The sequence below is a fragment of the Gossypium hirsutum genome, chromosome A06, assembly GCF_007990345.1.
Source record: "Gossypium hirsutum isolate 1008001.06 chromosome A06, Gossypium_hirsutum_v2.1, whole genome shotgun sequence".
In the NCBI taxonomy this organism is placed as follows: domain Eukaryota; kingdom Viridiplantae; phylum Streptophyta; class Magnoliopsida; order Malvales; family Malvaceae; genus Gossypium; species Gossypium hirsutum.
This window is the reverse complement of record NC_053429.1, coordinates 116,474,827-116,496,322: the sequence shown is the minus strand read 5'-3', so window position 1 is coordinate 116,496,322 and position 21,496 is coordinate 116,474,827. Positions and strand designations below refer to the sequence as shown.

At 32.7% G+C, this 21,496-nt stretch overlaps 3 protein-coding genes across 5 annotated transcripts; all 3 read right to left on the bottom strand.

Annotated features, from left to right (window-relative positions):
• Positions 1–14: 14 nt before the first annotated feature.
• On the bottom strand, positions 15–661 carry LOC107961984 (uncharacterized). The gene has a single exon (XM_016898181.2). It carries the CDS (start codon positions 556–558, stop codon positions 172–174), a length of 387 nt encoding a protein of 128 aa, XP_016753670.1. The 5' UTR covers positions 559–661; the 3' UTR covers positions 15–171.
• Positions 662–9,977: 9,316 nt separating this feature from the next.
• Positions 9,978–17,878, bottom strand: LOC107961982 (phospholipase A I). Of its 2 annotated transcripts, none has more exons than XM_016898177.2 (18): positions 17,101–17,878; positions 16,699–16,846; positions 16,455–16,533; positions 16,214–16,367; positions 15,918–16,130; positions 15,587–15,832; positions 15,357–15,519; positions 15,018–15,278; positions 14,813–14,934; positions 14,101–14,262; positions 13,269–13,461; positions 13,055–13,191; positions 12,607–12,745; positions 12,221–12,427; positions 11,662–12,136; positions 11,360–11,576; positions 11,169–11,258; positions 9,978–10,653 (listed from the first exon to the last, which is right to left on the bottom strand). In XM_016898177.2, the coding sequence occupies exons 1-18, from the start codon at positions 17,614–17,616 to the stop codon at positions 10,216–10,218; spliced, it is 3,960 nt and encodes a 1,319-aa protein (XP_016753666.1). In that variant the 5' UTR covers positions 17,617–17,878; the 3' UTR covers positions 9,978–10,215. The 2 variants fall into 2 exon arrangements, with proteins under 2 accessions (XP_016753666.1, XP_016753667.1); XM_016898178.2 differs by having other exon boundaries at positions 16,455–16,530.
• Positions 17,879–18,468: 590 nt separating this feature from the next.
• Positions 18,469–21,110, bottom strand: LOC107961981 (N6-mAMP deaminase). Of its 2 annotated transcripts, none has more exons than XM_016898176.2 (11): positions 20,927–21,110; positions 20,744–20,814; positions 20,392–20,483; positions 20,256–20,315; positions 19,975–20,178; positions 19,819–19,895; positions 19,665–19,734; positions 19,448–19,561; positions 19,224–19,290; positions 18,960–19,064; positions 18,469–18,879 (listed from the first exon to the last, which is right to left on the bottom strand). In XM_016898176.2, exons 1-11 carry the CDS (start codon positions 21,016–21,018, stop codon positions 18,755–18,757), a joined length of 1,077 nt encoding a protein of 358 aa, XP_016753665.1. In that variant the 5' UTR covers positions 21,019–21,110; the 3' UTR covers positions 18,469–18,754. The 2 variants fall into 2 exon arrangements, with proteins under 2 accessions (XP_016753665.1, XP_040971894.1); XM_041115960.1 differs by having other exon boundaries at positions 20,947–21,101.
• Positions 21,111–21,496: the final 386 nt, after the last annotated feature.

Below are 21,496 nucleotides of genomic sequence, written 5' to 3'. Positions count from 1 at the left end.
AGAGACAAGAAACATAATAAAAAACCAAGTTTAAATTCTTAAAATTTCAAAAGCTAAAAATCCAGAAGCTCAACTAAATAACAGATTATTAACAATATTTGTTGAAGCTCTAGGCTTGAACCAGCTTAGGACAGCGAGAAACCCAAAGGCTGACCCGTCCAACAAGATGGACTAAACATGAAAGTTGTGGACATCATTTTGAAGGATCCTGTAATTGAAACCAGGGATCCTGTTAAACTGTTCCTTTTCGGCAACTTCTATTGCAGAACACATGCTTGGCAAGAACCCAGTGTTGCCTTTTCGTTTCTTCCTTTTCCAACCAGTAATCAAGAACCAGAAACCAGGCCTTGAATGGCCAGTTCTGCAATCCATATCCACCATATGGGCATGGGGTTTCCATGACCCACCTCGTCCTTCTAGCTCAAACTTGGTGAAGTACTCGATTTCCTTCTTGAGGAGTGATCCTACAGTACCCCTAGTGCCAATTGCAATAGGAGCTGAAGCAGCCATTTTGTGAGGGTAAAAATTGGGGTGTTTGAAGCTGGTTTTATACTGCATTTTGATGTTGGTTTTTAAAGTGGGTAATGGAGGATTTTAGGTGGAGAAGGTGGTGGGGTCAAATGGTAAGGTAACTTGGATTTTAGAGCATCTCATCAGTCTGACCTTAAAAAAGCAAGCTTTTATGGAAATAACTTTAATAAAGTGGAGAGCATGAGTTTCTGCATAATTGGAGCGTAGGATAGGGCTAAACACCATCATTTCCCTTGTGTTTTGCAATGAAAGCATGCAATGCTTGTTTCCCGGACAGTTCTTTGACCCCTTAAATCCATGTCCTCCCTGTACTTATTTAATTCATTATAAATATAATTACACTTCCACCTACTTAAATGGTGTCTCAGAACGACTAACATAAGAAAAAGATCTGATCATACTATGACCCTCCAATAGCAAGTATGTGCCTCTCATGCGGAGCCTATTAACCGCGCTCCTCAACTCTACACCAACATGATATAACAACTTGGTTTCATGAAGGGAGTATTTTGGGTGACAAATCTTCAAATCATTATAATTTTGAGGGGTTCCTACATACGATAATATTAAATACATATCTTAAATTTCGAATTTTTTTTTTCTGATACCAGAGTTTAGGGAGAAAGTAAGGTTGTAATTATAGGTCGGGTCTGGTCGGGTCTAAAAGTTTGTTCAAGTTTGGTCCGGATAAAAATCTTAAAATTCGAGTTCAGTCTGGCCTACCCATATTAATTTTTTTTATATAATTTTTAAATATTATATAATACATTAAAAAAACTAAAAACATTCATTCAAATAAATATTTCCCGACAAATTGAAATTAAATTTTAAAAAATATGTCTACTTTGTAATGCCCCTAACCCGAATCCATCATTGGAATAGAGTTACGGAGCATTACCGAAGTTACTAATTTATTTATCAGATATTTCATTTCATTTGAAGTTCATATTTGGAACCAATTAAAATCAAACATATTGTCCCTTAGCTTACTTATTTTTCTCGATATGTTGTAATTGAATTTATTACTCATCTCAATTTACTTAATTTCCTTGTATCAACGTATCAAATATAATCACATATTTACATGTCATGACAAATATCAGTCTCTTGCCATTTCTTCATAAACATAAATCAAGTAATTCATTATATCGATATTTCATGCATTTAAAAATACAATTCAAGTTACACTAACTTACCTCGTTGCTTGTTCATGTTTATAATTTTATTAATCCGATATCTTTTCTTTTCCACATTCAAGTCTCGTATTCGAGTCATCCGGATCTTTATAAATAAATTTGATCGTCGTTTTCATTTATTTCATGTTCTAATACATTCAATTAATGCTCTAAACAAAATTACTATTTTACCCCTAAACTTTTAATTAATGACGATTTCATCCTTAGGCTAAAAAAATAAAATTCTTGCAATTTAATCCTTATTTTCAGTTTTTATTCTCATACAAATTGATAACAACCTATGAATTCTATAAAATATCAGAATTTTCCATAATTTCAACACTTTTCAATTTAATCCTTAAAACATGTTTTTTCCCGATCTTGAGCTAAATTAATAATTTCATTCAATTTTTTAATTTTAAATAATAAAATAATCCATTTCATGCAAATTGGTTATTTCTAACATTTTTACAAAATTACCCATAAAGTTTTACTTTTATTCAATTTAGTTCCTAAGCATAAAACATACAAATTAGCCATGCTAGCTGGATATTCATACATATTTTCCTCCTCCTCCTCTCCATTCCACTTCCTTAATTTATATAACATGCTACAAGTAAAATTATCAATAATTTCACTTTTTACATAAATGTATATTCAAAACTGTCCATTTGTGTTATAGTCACTAAATTATTTATATCTTGAGCTACACAACTCGAAATTAAGATCCGCTAATTTTAAATGAAACTAGACTTCTCCATTCCACTTCCTTAATTTATATAACATGCTACAAGTAAAATTATCAATAATTTCACTTTTTACATAAATGTATATTCAAAACTGTCCATTTGTGTTATAGTCACTAAATTATTTATATCTTGAGCTACACAACTCGAAATTAAGATCCGCTAATTTTAAATGAAACTAGACTTGAGTATATTCTTATCATAAAATTTTCAGAATTTTTGGTTTAGCCAATAAGTACAGTTTATTCTTTAAATCACCCTTATTCTGCTGTCTGATAGTTCCGACCCTTCTTTACTAAAAATTAATTATCTGATTGTACGGGATTGGGATGATGTTCTCGTTTGTTTCTATTGAAAATAGACTCATTCAAGATTTTAAACATATAACTTTAATGACCTAATTATTTTTATCTAATTTTTTATGATTTTTCAAAGTCAGAACAGGGGAACCCGAAATCATTCTGACCTTGTCTCACAAAATTTGTTATATCTCATGATTCACAATTTCATTGCTTACACGGTTTCTTCTATAAGAAACTAGACTTAATAAGATTTAATTTAATATTTTATTCATTCTCTAATTCGATTTCTATAATTTTTGGTGATTTTTGAAAATTAGACTACTGCTGCTACCCAAAACTGTTTTAGTGCAAAATGTTAATTATTAAGTTTATAACACCCTTATTTCCTTTATCTACAATATTTCCCACCACTTTCTCTTATTTCTCTCACTAATATATCAAGAACATAGAACCATATATAAGAAAACTCTACTTTAGCTTCATTTCCATGCTTTTTCAATAATATCAAACTTAAAAATACATGGAAATCTTGATGTTCTTACCTTGTCTTATTATTTCCAATCTTTAACTTGATTTTCTCTCTCCTCCAACTTCTATTTCTTGAATTTAACTTGATATTCTAGCTCCCCATAGTCTTCTTGTCATCTTTCTCTCTTGATGGCTACAAATTCTTTTGATTTCTAAGTAAAAATGATAGATTTTTTATGAAAGGATCAAATTGTAAAGAAAAGAAAGTTTCTTTCTTTCTTTTCTCTTCATACGTTTGGGCGCATGGGAAAATGATGATGATTCTTCATCTTTCTTTCCTTATATATACTAAATAAAATAATTAATAAAATAATAAAATATCATTTAAAAATTAAATTAAAATATTAATAAACTAATATTTATTTATTTATTTAATCTAAAATATGTCAAACATCATCGTTGCTTTCTAAATTTCTCTCTCTTCCAATTGACCATTTTGCCCTTTGTGATCTTTTAAAATTCCATTCTTGAGTCATCATTTAATTTGGTAAAATTACAATTTAGTCCCTCATAATTCTTCACCTATTCAATTTGGTCCTAATTTATCAATTTTCCTTGGTTTCTAGATCATTCCACCTTAAAATATTTGCACTATTGGTCCTTCAACTTTTTCATATTTACACTTCAACCCCTTAAATTTTAAGTATTTACTCTTGGGAAGCAAAACTTTTCTCACTTTTACAATTTAGTCCTTTCTTGAATTAATATGTTATAATATACTTCCCAATGACATAACTCAAATTTCCTCTTCTTGTCACTTTATTTCCTTATTTTACTATATAAAGGATAATATCTTACTGTAAAAATTTTCGGGGTGTTACATACTTAAATAACACTAAGATAGATGAAACTTAACAAACAAATGTCTCTAAAATAATAACAAAATTAATAATAAAATAAGCGTTATACAATATTCAAACAATAAGAACAAAATAGCAGTAACATAATAGTGAAATGGTAGCAAAATAGGGAGAAAACAACAAGAAAATAACATTAAAACAACAAAAAAAAATAGCAGTTTTTTTTTCATTTATCATTTTGTGAATTCGGGCCAGGCTGGACTCGAGCAAAAAATGCCTTATTCGAAGCCTGATCCGTTTTTTAAACGAGTCTTATTTTTTTGCCCTAGCCCATTTATACAATTCTCCTTAATTTATAAGAAATTGAGACTTGCTAACATACTATATCAATTACATTCAATCTTCCCATGAAACCAACAAGACAATAAGCATAAAAAAATATCTCCGATGAGCTTAGGATATGTAACACTCTGAAGTTTGGGCTAGAAGAATTAAAGTTTGCAAGTGAGTCGTTGGTTGCTGATAGATTTTTATGTTTTCTTTTGCGTTTGATAAACAACAATGAGCCTAGTGATTTGGTGGTTAGATGTTCAATTTACTTTGGTATTATGTTTGAATCCTTTGTGTGCAAAGTGAAATTTTATTTTGATTTTTGGATCCAATTTTAAAGGAAATATGATAAGTTAAAATTTTGTTAAATTTTATTTTATTTAGTTGTGGTTTTAATTTATTTTTATTAAAAAAAACAATAAAAACAAAACAATTCCATAATTTCTCTCACGTTACCCTAATTTTCTCCCTCATCAATTTCTCTCTTTTCACAATTCAATTTCATATCGGCTCTTTTTGTCACCATCTTCCTTAATCTTTGATTTTACCCAATTGTTCCACAGTTTTTATAATCCAAAGTTAATCATTTGAGCCGCCTCATTTGTTCTCTAGTTTTCATTAAATCAAGTGTTTAAAAGAGTGCAGTGTAAGTGTTGTTCTTCTTGGTTTTATATTGGTTTCTTTAATTCTTTTATATTGGTATGATCACAATTCTTACAGATTAAGTATGGTTGTAAAATTGAGTTTTCAGATTGATTTAATTGAGGTGCTGTAACGACTCGATAGTTAGGGGTGACAGAAAGTGAGGTTCAGAACTCTATTTCCCTAAATCGAACTCATAAATATTTAATAAAAATATTTACGAAATTAGTTTAGTAGTGAATTATTTTTTGGATAAGTAATTGCATGAATTAGGAACTATTATGGTATAAGGATTTAAAAGTTAAATTATAGAATGAAATAAATTAAAGGGACTAAAATAGTAAATATACATTTACTTAGTGGTAGTGGACGGCATTAATGATATGTGTTATGTTATAATAAATAAATAACATGAAATGTATGTATATTATATAATAATAATAATAGAAAATATAATAAAAGAAATGATAAGAAAGTGGAAAGAGATGAATGCATGCAAAAAAAAGAGAAAGAAAGAAAAGAAGGAGAAGCTTACGGCATTAAGGGGTCTTTAACTTTCAAACTTAAATTGGTTATTCAATTTAATCTCTTTTCTTATAAATTTTACGTTTTTAGAATCTCGGTACTTAGAGTTACTCAACTCATATTATAATTTTTAGTATTGTTTAATCTTTTAGATGTTGTCATTGTTGAATAGTTTAAGTATTAGGGGTTAAATTGATAAATTTTTAAGTTAGATGTGGAAAAGGACTAAATTGTGGAATTATTGTAAATTTTGAGTAATAGAGACAAAATTGAGAAAAATTCAAAATTAAGGGGAGAATTGAAAATAGGGAACTAAATTTAACTTAGAGTGAAATTAATATAAAAAATTGAGGTTAAATATGAATATTAAATTTCATCTCGGTTGAGGGACTAAATTGAGGATTAAGCAAAATATAGTAGAAAAAAATAAAATTTTTGTGAATTGAGTGGTATGTTATTAATTAATTGTAATTATTTTATTCCTTAGCAAACGTCGTTCTGGAATCCTCGAATAAGAAGGGAGAAGACAAGGTCGACGTCGAGTAGTTCGGAATATACTGTTTGTGTTTCTATAATCCGAAATTAAGTTATAAACTATTACACAGTACATTTTTATGTATAGTGAGCATTTGAAGTGAGTACTTTTGTACTTTGAGATTGAATCGAATTCATAGTTGATTTGAAATGGACTGATTTTGTATATTATGAAATGTATTAATTATGTGAATATTGAATTGACTATATATGATAATGTAAATATATATGAAATTGAGACCTTTGTTGTATTGAAAAGTAAAATGAAACCCTATTAACTGTTTTGGATTGAGTCGGATATAGATGACATGCCATAAGATAGAAAAAGTTCAGCGATTTCTTCGACCTCGAGTCGATAAGGCACTGAGTGCCAAACTGGTGTGTTGGTTGAATTTGTATATCCATCCGAGTTCGAGTCATGTTAATAGGGAAAATAAATTATAAAATCGATGTGTTTGATATTGAAATGACATGGTTGAGAAATGAAAATGAGATGTGAAATGAAATATGAAATGGTATATTGTTGTGAATATCGATTGAATTATGAGAAATGAAATCATAAATTGGAAGTAGAGATGAAATATGCCATTGAATGGATTGGTTTCTCAAATGCCATATGAAATACTATTGCCATGTACTAAATTTGTGAACTCTATTGATTGTGAATAAAGAATAAGTAAGTTGGCATTATGAAATATTGTTGCATTCTTACATTTTAATTGCTTATATCAAGTTTAAATTGTTTAGATTTTAGAAATACCACAAGTTATACTCAGCATGCGGTTTTATTTTCCGTACGCATGTTAGGTACTTTTCAGCTTACCATTGACTCAACATCCAATAATGATCCCGAGCTTAAGTGTGGTGATGTTTTAAATTGTAATGGCATGTACCTAGGAAGTCTTTGGTTAATAGTTGGCTTGATGATGTGATGTTATTTTGGGTTGAAGTGAAATAATGATTACTCGTATATATGGTTGTGGTAGAAGTTAGGTTATGGTATGTGTTTTTAACTTAAAGCTTGATAGCCTAAGTATCTAAGTGTTAGTTCAATATTGGTAAAATTTGTATGGATGAAAGTCTTGAATGGATGATGCCTTGTTGATGTGTTTGAATATATAAAATGTGGTACCAATGAGGATACATTGGTTAGGCATTTAAGATGGTTGTTTTGGTATGATTTGAGCATGTTTAATTGTGTTTTGAATAGGCTAAATGACTGGTGAATTGATTGTTTGGTTTCAATTCCTTAAAAACTTTATTCTCATGCTGCTGCCTAGTACCAGATTTTTATATAATCACAAACACTATACACACGTATTCCACAATTATATAATATAATATTTAAAAAAAAAAACTTAAAATTACTATACTCTCATTCTACCAAATATTAATCCATATATTTATTGGGTAAACTATACAAATAGTCATCCAATTACATTCATGTTTCTGTTTTGATCACTCAACTTTAAAAAATTTCAATTTAGGTATTAACATTTGAATTTGTTCCTGTTTTGGTCATCCGCACGAGATTTTTTTTAATTGGTATAATAACAAATTTAGTCCTCAATAGTTACATATTGTTTCAATTTGATCCTTTTTTAAATAATTCAATAAATTTAATCCTTTACATTTATAAATTCTCTCAACTAACGAGTCATTTTCTAAGCCAATTTCTGATACCAATATGTTTATCTTGAAACTTTATTTCTTTTCTCTTTTTTTTTCATTAGTTTTCTTCTAAATATAATATTCTATAACTCTTTGATTTGATTGATAAAATCATTTAATTTTTAATAAGAAAAAAAATGTGAAATAATTATTTGAATTACCTTTTCTTATATTAATAATAATTTGTTTTAATTTTATAGACTGATTAAGAGCTTATCATGTGTTTGTTATGAATATTTTATTATTAAGTAAATGTCCATCAAGATTAATATAAGTTTGATGTACTTTAGAACTCTAATATTCAGTAGAAGCAGGGTTTTATATCATTATACTTCTTATTCCCATAACTATAGACTTTGGATAAACATTCTAAATCATTCTCATTGATCAATAAAAATACGTTTTTTCTTTTGCTCTCTTATTTCTCTTGCTTTTGCTCTCTCTATTATTTTATTTCATAACAATTTTCTATTTATTTTAAAATTTTAAATCCAAAATAAGCAATACGCATTACTAATAATCTGATTTTAGTGTAAAATTATTTACCAAGTTAATTAAAAATTGAAATTATACGAATTAGAGTGAAAATTTATTTTTCAAAAATATTAAATTGTTTATAGAATTTTATTATCTATTATATTTTTAAAATTTGTATTTTTTTTATTTTTAATGGTATTTAGTTAATTTTTAACACTAACTTCTTAAAAATATAAACAAAAATAGTTATGTACCGAATTGGATAATTTCAAATTTTCAAATTTTAGTCTTGATCAAATAGAAGTAGTAGTTAATTCTACTATTAGTCTTGTATTATGCTTAAAATGTAAATTTAGTCCATGTTCTTCAATTGTATCGTTCTTAGTTCTTATATTTTTGAAATTTCAAAATTTTAATCCCGATGCAAATGATATTCATTAAATCTATTAATGAATTTTTTTTTATGAGTAATATGATGAAATAGCATGCTGATATATACATGTGGTAGTATGTTAGCTATATCAAATTTTGAAAACAACAAAATTTAATTTAATGAGTTTAATAATTATTATTTGGTTAAGACTAAAATTTGTAGAGAAATTAAAGGATGAAATTAAAATCCAAAAACTAAATTCACAATTTACATAATTAAAAAAAGAAAAACCGTGTAAAGTGAATTAAGGCCAAAAATTCACTTTCTCTCCCTCTCTGGATTAGTGATAGAAAAAGTGATGAATGAAAAAGAAAGAAAGAAAAAAAGGGGTTATAGTGTGACCAACAACTCAATTATAAGAAAACTGAAAAAGGCATTCGAAAAGCAAATTCAGTTTGGATCAGTGTTGTGTTGATGATCCGACCGCCAGACAATGGTGCCAATCTCACGCGCTATCCACGCCTTTACAGTTGGCTAATCGAATATAAATCTATGCCCAATAAGCAATTTATATAATAATAAGACATATTTGATTATTTATTTAGTATGTGGGTGAGATGCAAAGAGAATATACAAATCTTTTTAATATTATTAGTTAGATCATCATTTCCTTATATTAATCTTTGATTTAATAGATATTATTTACAGAGTTAGTTATGCATAATAACATGATCTAAATATTTGATCAATTTTTTTTCTTAAATCTTTAATATTAAAAAAATACAAATATTAAACCATAAATATTTATTATTTGAATCCGCATATATATATATTTCAAAAATTGATATTTACTCTCCATTAATTTTTATAATAATTTAACTGTCAATAATTTTTTATATTTGCTATAATAAATTAGCTTTTATACCAAAGCATGTTAAGATAACACTTAAATAAATATTTAAAATTTTATATAGTGTATATGTTGACTGTAATTATATTCTCTAAATTTGATAAATTCAATTATCAAAACTATTAAAATTTATTACTTCAACATCTAAATAAATTTATGTACATTACAAATTACATATAAAATTCAATTTCAAAAAAAAATGATGAGGTGTAATTTATTTAAAAAACATTTTAAGAAAATTCTTAATGATACTTGAAAATAATACATGATTATCTAAATAGTATATATAACGTGTTTCATTTTTCATTTCTTTTTTGATAGAATATAATATATTTAAAAGGCTATTTTAATCAATCACTTTTAACAATTTTAAGGTTGAGCCTTGTACATATATGAATCTGCTTTATTTTGCAGAATTCAATCCCATTACCTATTAAAAAAATAAATTTCTATATTAAAAAAAAGAAAGAAAAGAGAATTGTAAATGTTTACACTCTTTGTTCATGCAATGAATGGTTGACAACAAACGTTTAATTATAAACCTCAAAACTGATTGGTGCCCCCCACATTGTCTAATTATTCATGCACACCCTATACTCTTTTTATCTCCCTCTCCCTCTCTCTCTTTCTTTGCTTTCTTATTATAATGTTTATGGGATTTATTTCACATCCTATTTTACATTGGGAAGGTGACAACAATACCTCAGCTTCCGATTAGAGGCAAGTGCAGTTTTTAGTGCAACGTCAACTCTGGCGCCTTCCCGAAATATCAAGTCATACACCTGACACACGAACCTTGATAGTTCCTCTTCTTCATCGCCAAAACCTGTACAATGCTCCTCATTCTTCTCCATGTCACTATCCCAGTCACTCACCGGACTGATAGTTTCCACCTCAACCTCTTCATCTTCCGCATCTTCTTCACCAATCTCAAACTTCCCATTTTCCAGAACGTTATACTCTCCTGATATATTAACTGACACATCATGAGGCTCAGCTGCAGGGCATATAACAGCTTTGGCCCCCGAGTCTAGAAAGGCCTTGATCAAATTTGCATTGGGACCGTAAGTTCCCGTGCAGATTATGATCCTATCCCTCCAAGCTCCAACCTAGCATTATTCAACGAAGTATCAGCCACACAAAACCAAATCAACTTTTCATGCAGGAATTGCACTTCATGTAAATAAAATAAAACATGTTAACAAAGATTTTGGGTGTCACTGAAAGGGAGTGGGCTTGTTAAATATGATGACACCACAGCCCTAAGTTGACATGGAAAACATCAACAATGAATGCCATTTGGAGGTTTATACAAAATAGTATCCTTGTTGTCTTGGTAATGCATTTCTATTAATTCAAGATTGGAGTCAATGATTAGAGGTATTTGAAGTTATTCTTATGTTTGGCACAATCACCTAGATCAATAGAAGGTTAAGCAACTGAAACAAAGAAAATTAAACTAATCCTGTGAATGCAATATTGCCCTAAGAAGACAAGCAGCTCAGGTTAACGATCAAAGTGAAGAGTTAAAAACTGGGAGAAAAAATAAATCAGCCATAACATTCGTCAGGTATCATGTACTTTGATGCTCAAATCTGATAATCAAACGAGAGACACTACGTACCATCCAACGAACATCATCAGGTGTCAAGTGCAAAGAAGGGACTGTGCGGCGAAACATGTATGCCCCAATTTCAATATCATCTTCCATGACCTTTAAGAGTTGTCAAGAAAATAGAAATAGAAGTTCATTAGATTTGATAACATCAAACTAACAAAAAACAAACTGAAAGCAAATGACAGACGAATGCACACTTGGGTTTGGCGTCCAATATATCTATGGCCAATCTTTCCAACTTGGAAGTATGGTTTACAACGGACCAAATCAGCAATAGTTGTAATATTGGCAAAAGGTGATACACACTTTTGACGCTGGCTCTGTAACACCGACAACATGCTCAACTTAACGCTTTGTAGAAACTTATCAGCCAGTTCTCCAGGTTCAGCCACAACAAACACGTCATTTTGCCAACTAGAGAAAAGAAGCATCTAGCAGGTTAGCATGGGGCAAAAGATACACTCAAAAGTAATTAGGCAAAAGAAAGGATCATTTAGACCTTAAAACCGAACCAACAGTGTCATTTTGAAGGGCCAAATGTATAATGCCCACTTGTGGTAGATTCTGTAACTTCTCATGCAATGACCGTACAGGTAAAGAGAGCTGCCTGGGTGCAGAAGGGGATGTAGGGGGTGATATAGCTATCTTTACAGATTGTAATCCATCCAAGCTTAAAGGTGGGACTGTGTCAATTCGGCCAAGCCTCTGCAGGCCAGTATCAGTACTGAATAAAAGAGGGCTTGAAGGGAAACTTCCAGTGATCAGAGGAGAGGTAAATGGTGTTGGAAATGTTGTAGCTGGTAATGCCTTCGAAAGTCCAGATATATCATGCAAAAGAGATAATCTAATTCCATTTCGTGCACAAAATGACTCCAGTGCCCGAGCATGGTGCACAATTCTTCCTGAATCAGGACTATGCAAAGCTTCAACAAGTAGAACATTTCGCCTCCAGCCTAAAGAAGGGCTATTCTCATCTACCAATGCAAAATAAATTAAAAAGATTCAGCAGAGCATCCAGAAAGCTAGAACACATGAAAATTATTGAAAAGGACTACTACCTGCATCTGATGCCTTTGCCTTGGCAAAATGTTGAGATTTCAAATTCTCTGTCCACTTCTCGTCATGTGCAAAGGGTAGAATAAGTCTTTCGCATGCATTCTTGAAGGACTCAGAATTGTTCTCGATGTAGTCCTTTACACAAGCTTCCAACTTCAGCCAAACTGTTGGATCAGTCTCATCAAGCTCCATGTCACAACGTTCATCAACTGCAAGGGCAACCATATAAAATAATGAAGACTTCCTAATTATTCCACTACAAAGATATTGCAAAAGGATGAATTCCTAGATGAAATTTAAAAGAAAAAATGGTTGGAAGAAGCAACTGATGGAGACATAAAATGGGGTTGAAACTTCCAACCCTCATCAAGGAACCAAGACTCAATACCTGGATTAAACCGAAAATATTGAATCTCAGGAAGCATAGGTACCAAAGTACTCAAAGCTTCCTCAGTTCGGTCCACAGAGCATGCACTCTCAATCAGAACTTGCCCAGTATCTAGATATCGCCAACCACCTTTTCGTGCCTACAACAGAATAATCCAGGGTATGATGTAATGGATCTTAAACCTCAATATGATCAGCTATTGAAAAGGTCAATAGAAAATTAAAAATCTCTAGATTTTTTTCTCCAATTAGCCAAAATATCAGAACCACTTAGAAACATATTAAACTTGGAACATGATACAAAGCGCTTGTGGACTGTCCTGTTATTTTGCATGAATTTACAGAATGAGGATTTGCACTTCAAATGGTCATGGTACTAGGAATAGTTTTACGGTCAATTGAAACCAGAAACCACTTGGATGGGGACAAACACAAAATAAAGCAGTTACCTTTGTAGGCACAGTACCACAGCCAATTGAAACTATACAGTCAATTTTTGTATCTGGCCACAAAAGTTGTGCTTCTCTTATTGAGAAGATAGTTGGATTGTTTGCCACTATAGCACCATCTTGCCAGCGGTTTACATCTATATAAAAGGTAAAAATATAAAGGTTAAGTTCAAACATTCTTAATAAAATAGTTAAGCAAGCAGAAGAAAAATACCATCTGAGAAGTCATCAAGATAATATGGGGCAGCAGAAGAAGCTCTTATAGCTTGCCATATATGGTGTTTACAACTTCCAATAAAAGCACTTCGTTTGTAGCCAACTTGAGCACCTGTAGTTGGAGATCCTAGAGTGGTAATTCCAGCACTTTCTGATATCGAAAGAGGCACCTCGGGGGTTCCCACAGGATACTGCACATTAAGAAATTTATAAATGTATAAACTCACTCTTAGAGCTGCCAAGATATTACCAAAATAGATTATAACCCTATGTTTGGATTGGACTAAGGGGAGGGAAAGGAAAGTAGACTAAGGGAAAATGAGGACCTTTCCCCTGTTTGGATAAATATTTTTGTTTAAATAAGGGAAAGTACGGGAAATTGAGTATTCCTTGCTTTCCCTTGAAGTACAATTTTTGTTTACCCCAATTTGGAGAACAAGCTAGGGAAAGGAAAGTGAAAAAAAAGAAAGAAATATATAAAATACCTATTTTATTATCTTCATGTTTTCATAAACTTAAAAAGGTTATAATTGGAAAAAATTATTATAGTAAATCCTTTCCTTTCCGCTCTTTAACCAAACAAAGATTGTTAAAATTCCTTTGCTTTCCTTTGCTTTACTAATTTAAGCTATCAAAACAAGATACACATGTATCTTTTCCTTTACTTTCCTTAACCTTTCTGTCTTTTGCTTTCCCTTTCCTTCCTTTCCTTTATTACACTTATCCAAACATAGTGTAAATTGTTCTACATAAATCTACATGAGCAATAATACATGAACCCAATTAGAGTTCATATTGCATGATAGAGAACGGAAATCTTGACCACAAACCTGATAATTGCGGAATATAAAAGGCTGAGCTGGCATAACGCTCACCAAAGTAGACACTACAAAAACTTTCGGAATGTTTTTCACAGCAGATTCAATTAGTAGGTCACCATCCTCATCAGCACACATTTCCTTTAGCAACCTTTCAAACTGATCTGCACTGTGCTGCAATACTCTATGTTATACTATACAGTTAAAGCAAATAATACTTTGAAAAGTAAAACAGATAGGCCCATTTAAATTACTGATTTAAGTATAGCAAAACACCTTCAAAATGATGATAAGAACAATGCAATAAGCAGATGTGATTGTGAAGTCTTATTGATTAAAGGAAATATATAGAATGAGCAACCCTAAATAAATTATAGTAAATCCTCTGAAAATATCTTGGAGAAACACAAAATTTCTCATTTGCTTGAGTTATACTTTCAAATAGTTTAATACCCCTTCATGCATAAATAGACATACATTTTCAACCACGTTGCTACTATTCTTCATTTTTCTTTAAGTATCCCAGTCAACCACATGGGCATGAAAATATAATCCTCCAAGGATCCACCAAATATATGGAAAAACATAAAAAAGAAATCTGACCATTTCCATATCCAACACTCACACCCCAGTCCAAGCAACATAGTTTTCAAGGAAAAGATGAAAGCAGCTCTAGCAGTATGAAAGACAGAAGCACAAGTTTGCATAAAAGAGAAATTCATACTTTAGATCCATGTACAACAACTCTGAAGCTCTGTGAAGAACTTTTATAAAGCATATCCAACTTCTCTCTCCAAGTTGCAGCTTCATTATCCTTTGGCACAGGTTCAGCGAAAACAAGTTTTCCTACAAAACAGCATAGAACTAGATAAATTAATTGAACCCTAAATTAAGTGCCCACAAATAGAACCTTTATACAGCACACTAACCAAGATTTTTGTATATTTCTTCACATTGGTCCAAGGTCAATAACTTAATACCAAGGGCAACAGCAAGCATTCCTCCAGTTGATGTCCCACAGATAAGGTCAAATAGCTCATGTATTCTCTTCCCAGTTCCCTTCTCAATTTCTTTAAGGATCTGCACAGTTGCAAGACCTTTCATGCCACCTCCATCCATTGACAGTATGCGTAGGCCTTGTTTTGGTATCTGTCTTCCTCTTATAGCCCGTCGCAAGTTTTCATTTTCTCCTACAGAATAACATAATCAGATGATCCAAGATCCAAATATTCTAAAAGAAAGTAAAAAATCAAATGGCAGAAATATACCAAGAATTGCTAAAGCACGAGCAGCAGCTTTATTCACACGTGGTTCAGGTCCAACGGTCAGTCTCATGAGAAGCTCCTTCAAGCTTTCAGAGGTCACAAGAATGCAACGATTCTCCAAACAGAAAGCCAAATTTCCAACAGCTAACAAAGCAAGCCTTTGCACCTGATTAAATATAAAGGTTTAATTATACATACATTTGATATAAGAATCATTTAGATCAGAATATTACCTCTGGGTTTTTATGGGCACAGAGTAATTTTAATGATCTCAAAACATCCTTGGTTAGCATCTTCTGAGCTACAATATCAGATCCAATGGCCAATGTGACCACAACTTGTAGCACAGAAACCAGTTCTACCGGGTCAGGAGACTTCATAACAGTTTCAATGGGTTGCATGATGTCACATTTCATCAACTGCATTGCTACGGAAACATCTCCACCAAGAGTTGATAGAGCGGAGCAGGCTTGTTCGACCTGACACAAGATACGAACCATAATGATACTGCATAAAATAAACATGTCTGATGTTATTCAAGAAATGAAAGTATATGCAACATACCACATGCCGGTCTTCACTACTTATCATACTTATGAGCTGTCTCACTGCATTCTCATCTTTACCAATAACTACACGATTCCCCTGGTCTTGTGTTATTATCTTGACCAGTGCAGAGGCTAGCAAAGGGTGATGACAAGAAGAAAAACGGAATATGAGAGAGAAAAAGGCACTCAGCTTGTGTCTAGATGCACCAAAGTAAGAGCTATTCTCCATCTGTAATACAACAAGAGAAGCAGTTTAAGCATAGATTTATTCATCGCACGAGCATACAAACAGCTAATTTTTGTAGCTTGTACCTCTATTTGCACATTCACTGATCTTAGATTTTCATCAGCCACAATCCTGATATTTGCAAGGGACAAATGGCGTAGCTTGTGTAAAGGCAAGATTTCAGGAAGGAATTCAAGTGGATTACCAAATAACCTAAGAATCTGCAACTCGGCCATAGCCCTGCAATCCAACTGGAGAAAAACATTAGACTAAAGGAAACTATATATCCACGAGCTTAAAAAATATGTTGATTGTCAATAAAGTGACCTGAAGTCAAGAAGAGGCCGAACAAGTTTGTTATGTTCCAATGACAATTCCACTAGCCCAACGCACTGTCTCAGCTCTGCTGCTCATAAATTACCAACATGGTAAAATGGATAAGTGAGAAAGCAATGGCCTAGTACTTGCAAAATCATGGGAATAAATGTTTTCCCTCCTTAATATGGGAAGTTACGAGCTTGATCAGGTAGTACATTAGGGAAGATAGATGTAAAACAAGATTTACTCTTACCAGGAACTGAAATAAGCATGTTGTTGTCAACCCTGAGTACTTTTAAGATTTTTAGTTCACCAAGCTCAGGTGGTAACACAGAGAGCTTGTTGTTATCAAGGTATAGTTTCTCAAGAACAGGCAATTGAGTTAGCTCAACGGGCAGTGTCTGTATCAAAAAGTACACAACCAATGAGTGTTAAACTAACGGAGCAGAGGAAAGGAAACATGCCTAGTTTCTTCATAGAGCTCAATCCAAATTGTTAAAAAAAGGATCTAGTACAAGTTAAAATTAGCATAGGTCCATGCTTATACTTTCTCGCAATCCATCGCTCCACATTTCTCAATAAAATCACTTCAATAAAAAAAAAAGCATAAATATAGAATCAAGAAAAGCAAGGAAAAGAAGAAGAACGAAATTACCGTTAAACCACAACCACAAAGGCTAAGCAAAGTGACACTTCTCCAATGGTCACCGCAGGCAACCAGACCACTGTCACCAGAAGGAACCAAATTTGACCGTAGCAATCGAACCAATACTCCGACCCCATCACTCTGCTGACCTGAGCCGGCCGCCTTAGCCATCGTAACCGCCCGCAATGGCTCTCTCCTCTTCTCCACCTTCATCTCCACTCCCACTAATTTCTCTTCCGTCTCCCTCAATTCCACCGAAACCGTATCTTGCGGCTCCGGAAGCGCCACCATCAATTTGGATTGCAGCCTTATCGCCACCTGATCCTCGTCATCCCCCGCAACCCAATCCAGATCAATCCTAAACCCTAGCTCTTTCTGATCTTGCGGCGTTGAGGATTCCGGTGAAGACAAAGAGGAACTTACCGGAGATGTATGGTCTAGATCTTCCGCAGATTTTTCATAACCGTAGTTTAGAGACAAACGGAAGATCTCCGAAGGCCGTTTCCATCCTAGTCCCCAAGACATTGTGATCGGACGGTCAAAATGCGCGAGGAGAAGACTCTGATCACGATTCGACGGTTGATACGATGTTTCACATTTGAATTTTCTTCACATATAGAGAATTGCACACAAAAATGGCGACGACAAGAACGATAAAGTTCCTCCCTTTAGGATTAAGCTTCGGGAGGTTTGGAGAAATTAAGACAGGGAAAAATTGAAGCAGTATTATCTACGAGCTCTTTCTTTGACACAGTTTTCTTTGTCTATTCTTTTCCGTCGTCGGAGTCTTTTATTCTCGGTTTTAACATTTTATTCATCAAGATAGCCCATGGAACGACGTCGTATTGTTGGCGGCTAATCAACCCAGTCCACGCCGTTAATGAGGAGATTTTTGGACAGGGTTATCACATGTGTGACATAACATTTCATTAATTCAATCCAAATCAATGTAGGCACAATAATTCAAATTAAAATAACTTACATAAAAAATTATAATATTAAAGATGAGAATGAAATAATACAGTTTAAATTCGTATTAAATTTGAATTCAAGTTAAATAATATTATTCGTCAATCTTATTAGATATCTTAATATAATGAATATATGAAATTAATAAATCATAAAGTAAAAAATATGTATTTAATTTTATATACAATATTAAAAGATGAAGTAACATAGTCTAAACCTGTGTGGGTATCTACATTAGAAAGAAAACCCACACATCATATTATCATATTTACATATAATGAGATTCGAAACTCAATCTTGAGATTGAGTCCTAGGAAATTTCTCTTTTTAGACCCCAAACATTTGTAAAATTATGTTGATCCAAATAGTAGTTGTAATATCTAAATCGGAATATTTTGCAAAATCAAATGTCAAATCAGCATTAAATTATTTCAGTAAGGGCCATACATAAAAGGCCAAGACTTGTGAGAATCTCAACAACCATAAAATGCACATTGCAAACACAAATCACTTGGTTTCAACATAGAAATTGTAAGCATGAATGTCAGCCTAAAAATCAACAGGAGTCATGTATCAATGATCGACAAGCCGGTCTCGAATTGCTTGCAACCGAAATTGGATCGACAATGTTGCTACTGGCTTATAAAGTATATTCATAACAAGTACAATTCTGCTTTCGGAATGGATACCGTCATCATGAATTCAGCTTCTTTACAGCTTCTTCGAATGTTGCTCTTAAATCGGCCTTTACTCCATCATCAGCAAATATAAAATTGATAGCGATTTCAGCAAGCTGAAACATTTCAGTCTTTCCGAGACCTGGGAGAAAAAAAAAAAAGGGGGTAAAATCATCAAATTGCATAAAAATGATTTGGTTGTGCTAGTTATATTCCACTTACCGAACGAAGAGGAAGCAAGATTGTACTCCCTGGAAAGACTGGTAGAGAAAACCCCCGAATCATCCGTGCAGAGAACCAAAGGATGTTTTGCCTTGTATAGATCAACTGCATCACCATTTCACAAACCAATTCGTCTAAACATCAGGATGAAGAACAAAAAATGAAGAATCAAAAACATGCTCAAATCCTTTGAGAGAAGCTGATTAAATATACTTGTAAAAGTAATTTCTTAAAAGAGTTGAAAGACAAGCAGAAAAGCCTGACCGAAATGATGAATATCTATTGAAGATATTGTTTCCGTCCGGATATTGGATGTCAAACAAATCTCAACCTGCAAAATGAAACAAAAGAGAGGAACAGACATTAATGAAACTTTATGAGAGGAAACATGATTTTCAACATCGAACAAATCACTTGAAATCAGTCAATCAAGTAAATTGTCTCGAAAGTCAGATATCAACCTACGTACTAAGGGATAAATATCTTACGGGGATTTTTGCTGATTTCAACTTTCTCCAGTTTTCCTCATCAAAGCAACAAGCATGACCAATCCTATGTGGAAAGAAGTCTATCATTGCTTTGATTTCCTCTTGGTTAGGTACCTACAAGCACTAAGATATGACAATAAACAAGTCGGTGTTATTTAAAATACCATAGCACACACTAGTTGCATGACAAGTTTGAGAAGTAGCAACAAAAACGCACCTCTCCACAGTGAAGAGTGATATAGAGACCCTTCTCCTTTGCAAATTTTAATGCAGGCAAGAATGTAGACCTATGTCGGATGCCAAGAAAATTAAGAATTATGATAGAATTATAACCTTCAAAACACATGAACAAATAAGGGAAATATGAGTACCAATTGCCAACAATCGGGTTTCCCGAGAGATCAATGCCAACTACACCTAAATCCCTCATTTCCAGTGCAAGCTTAACCTAAAGAAATAAGGGAACTATAAGGACATTTATCGAACAAATAACAAGCTTTTTCCACAAACTGCAATCTTTAACATACAGTTTCCATGGCAGCTTCAGTGCTCTCACGACGATCAATGCTGAGAAGAAATCTTACATACATCTTCTTTCTCGTAGATCCATTAAATGTATTGGTCTTCAAACCAGCGGGAGAATAATCAACGTCAACCGAACTGACAGCTCTTAAACCCTCCATCACAGCGTCCATATACGAACGTTTGCTCATTCCTATGGAATCATTTCTCTGTACAATGTTTCCATTTATTCAAAACTGCATATAAAACGAACCACCACAAAACTAAAACATAGCAATGAAAGTACCTTAGGAGTGGTTCTAAGCTCTAGATATACAACATTCTCGGCAGCAAAATCTTCAATAACCTGTAGATCGAAAAATAGAAACAAATAACTAGAAGAATCAATACAGACAAAATCTTCGAGTGGAAAACTACATTACCTCTTTAGTAATCCTTGTAACAGTGGAGTGATCAGTAGTGAGAATGTGGATAAGGTCAAATAGCTTGAATACTTCGTGTAGCGTACGGTCGTCTGAATCGGAAAAAAGGAAATTTAGGAGCTCCTAAATACCAATCTTTAACATACAGAACACAAATACACAATATAATGAAACCCCATTTCCCTAAGATGTGCAAGGATTAATTAAATCAATCAAAATTTCCAATCTCAAAGTAGTCAAGCTCATGTTTTTTCTTGGGTTCTCAAGAATACAATGTGCAGTATTTCCTCTCTTGATCTTCAATGATTTTTAAGCAATGAAATAAAGGACTAAAGCATTAAAAAACATATACCTTTCATTATAACATTCTCCACATCTGAGAAAACAATGACACCCTTATCACCCAAAACTCTTGCAAGTTCACTGTCAACAACAATACATCTAAGTTAACCTTCATGATTAAGATTGGGGAGGGGGGGGCACAATTGAAAGGTTAAAAAAAAGAGAGGGGGAAAAGGGATAAAAGTAAGCTCACAAGAGAGTAGAGTTCCTAACTGAACCATTGAGGTGAGCATGAAGTTCAACCTTTGGAACCGAAACACACCACTCCAGCTCTTCTCTGTTCATCTTTTGCCTGTCTGGATTTTCCGACCGGCTACGTTTCGCGGTGTGATAGATTGAGTTTTTGAGTACTTTGTCCTAACCAGACCAGATTAGTCAAACAACAAAACATAATAAATACTAAAAAAAACACACAAGCAGACAAAGAGAGGAAAGAGAATTGTAAGATTGGGCCCTAAGAGAACAGAACCTGCGGTTTGTTAGGCTTCAACAAATGTCTGCTACCAGACTTTGGGCTCTGAGGACCGGAAATTAAGACCCAAATTTCTTGGCTAAAAGAGAATGGTTCTATGCAAGTCACTAAACGTGTCCATAAAAGCAAACCTTTGTTCACCTTTCACATTTGTGCCTATATCAATCTCGGGCTTTGACAGCCTAACACAATATTTGGCAGCTCATAGTTTAATTATTTGTTTTCAAAATTTAAAAGTTAAAATAAGTTAAAGTCTTTATCATTTCGGAAGTTTGAAATTTAGTCTTAGTC

Excerpts from the sequence above, each read along its gene's own strand:
- LOC107961984 (XM_016898181.2), bottom strand. The coding sequence starts at position 558 with ATGCAGTATAAAACCAGCTTCAAACACCCCAATTTTTACCCTCACAAA.
- LOC107961982 (XM_016898177.2), bottom strand. The coding sequence starts at position 17,616 with ATGTCTTGGGGACTAGGATGGAAACGGCCTTCGGAGATCTTCCGTTTG. Across the intron at positions 15,520-15,586 it reads GTGCCCATAAAAACCCAGAG|GTGCAAAGGCTTGCTTTGTT; the intron begins GTAATATTCTGA and ends ATATTTAATCAG. Across the intron at positions 13,462-14,100 it reads TTATATTCCGCAATTATCAG|TATCCTGTGGGAACCCCCGA; the intron begins GTTTGTGGTCAA and ends CTTAATGTGCAG.
- LOC107961981 (XM_016898176.2), bottom strand. The coding sequence starts at position 21,018 with ATGAACAGAGAAGAGCTGGAGTGGTGTGTTTCGGTTCCAAAGGTTGAA. Across the intron at positions 20,316-20,391 it reads TTACAAGGATTACTAAAGAG|GTTATTGAAGATTTTGCTGC; the intron begins GTAATGTAGTTT and ends TTCGATCTACAG. Across the intron at positions 19,291-19,447 it reads TGAAATCAGCAAAAATCCCC|GTTGAGATTTGTTTGACATC; the intron begins GTAAGATATTTA and ends TTCATTTTGCAG.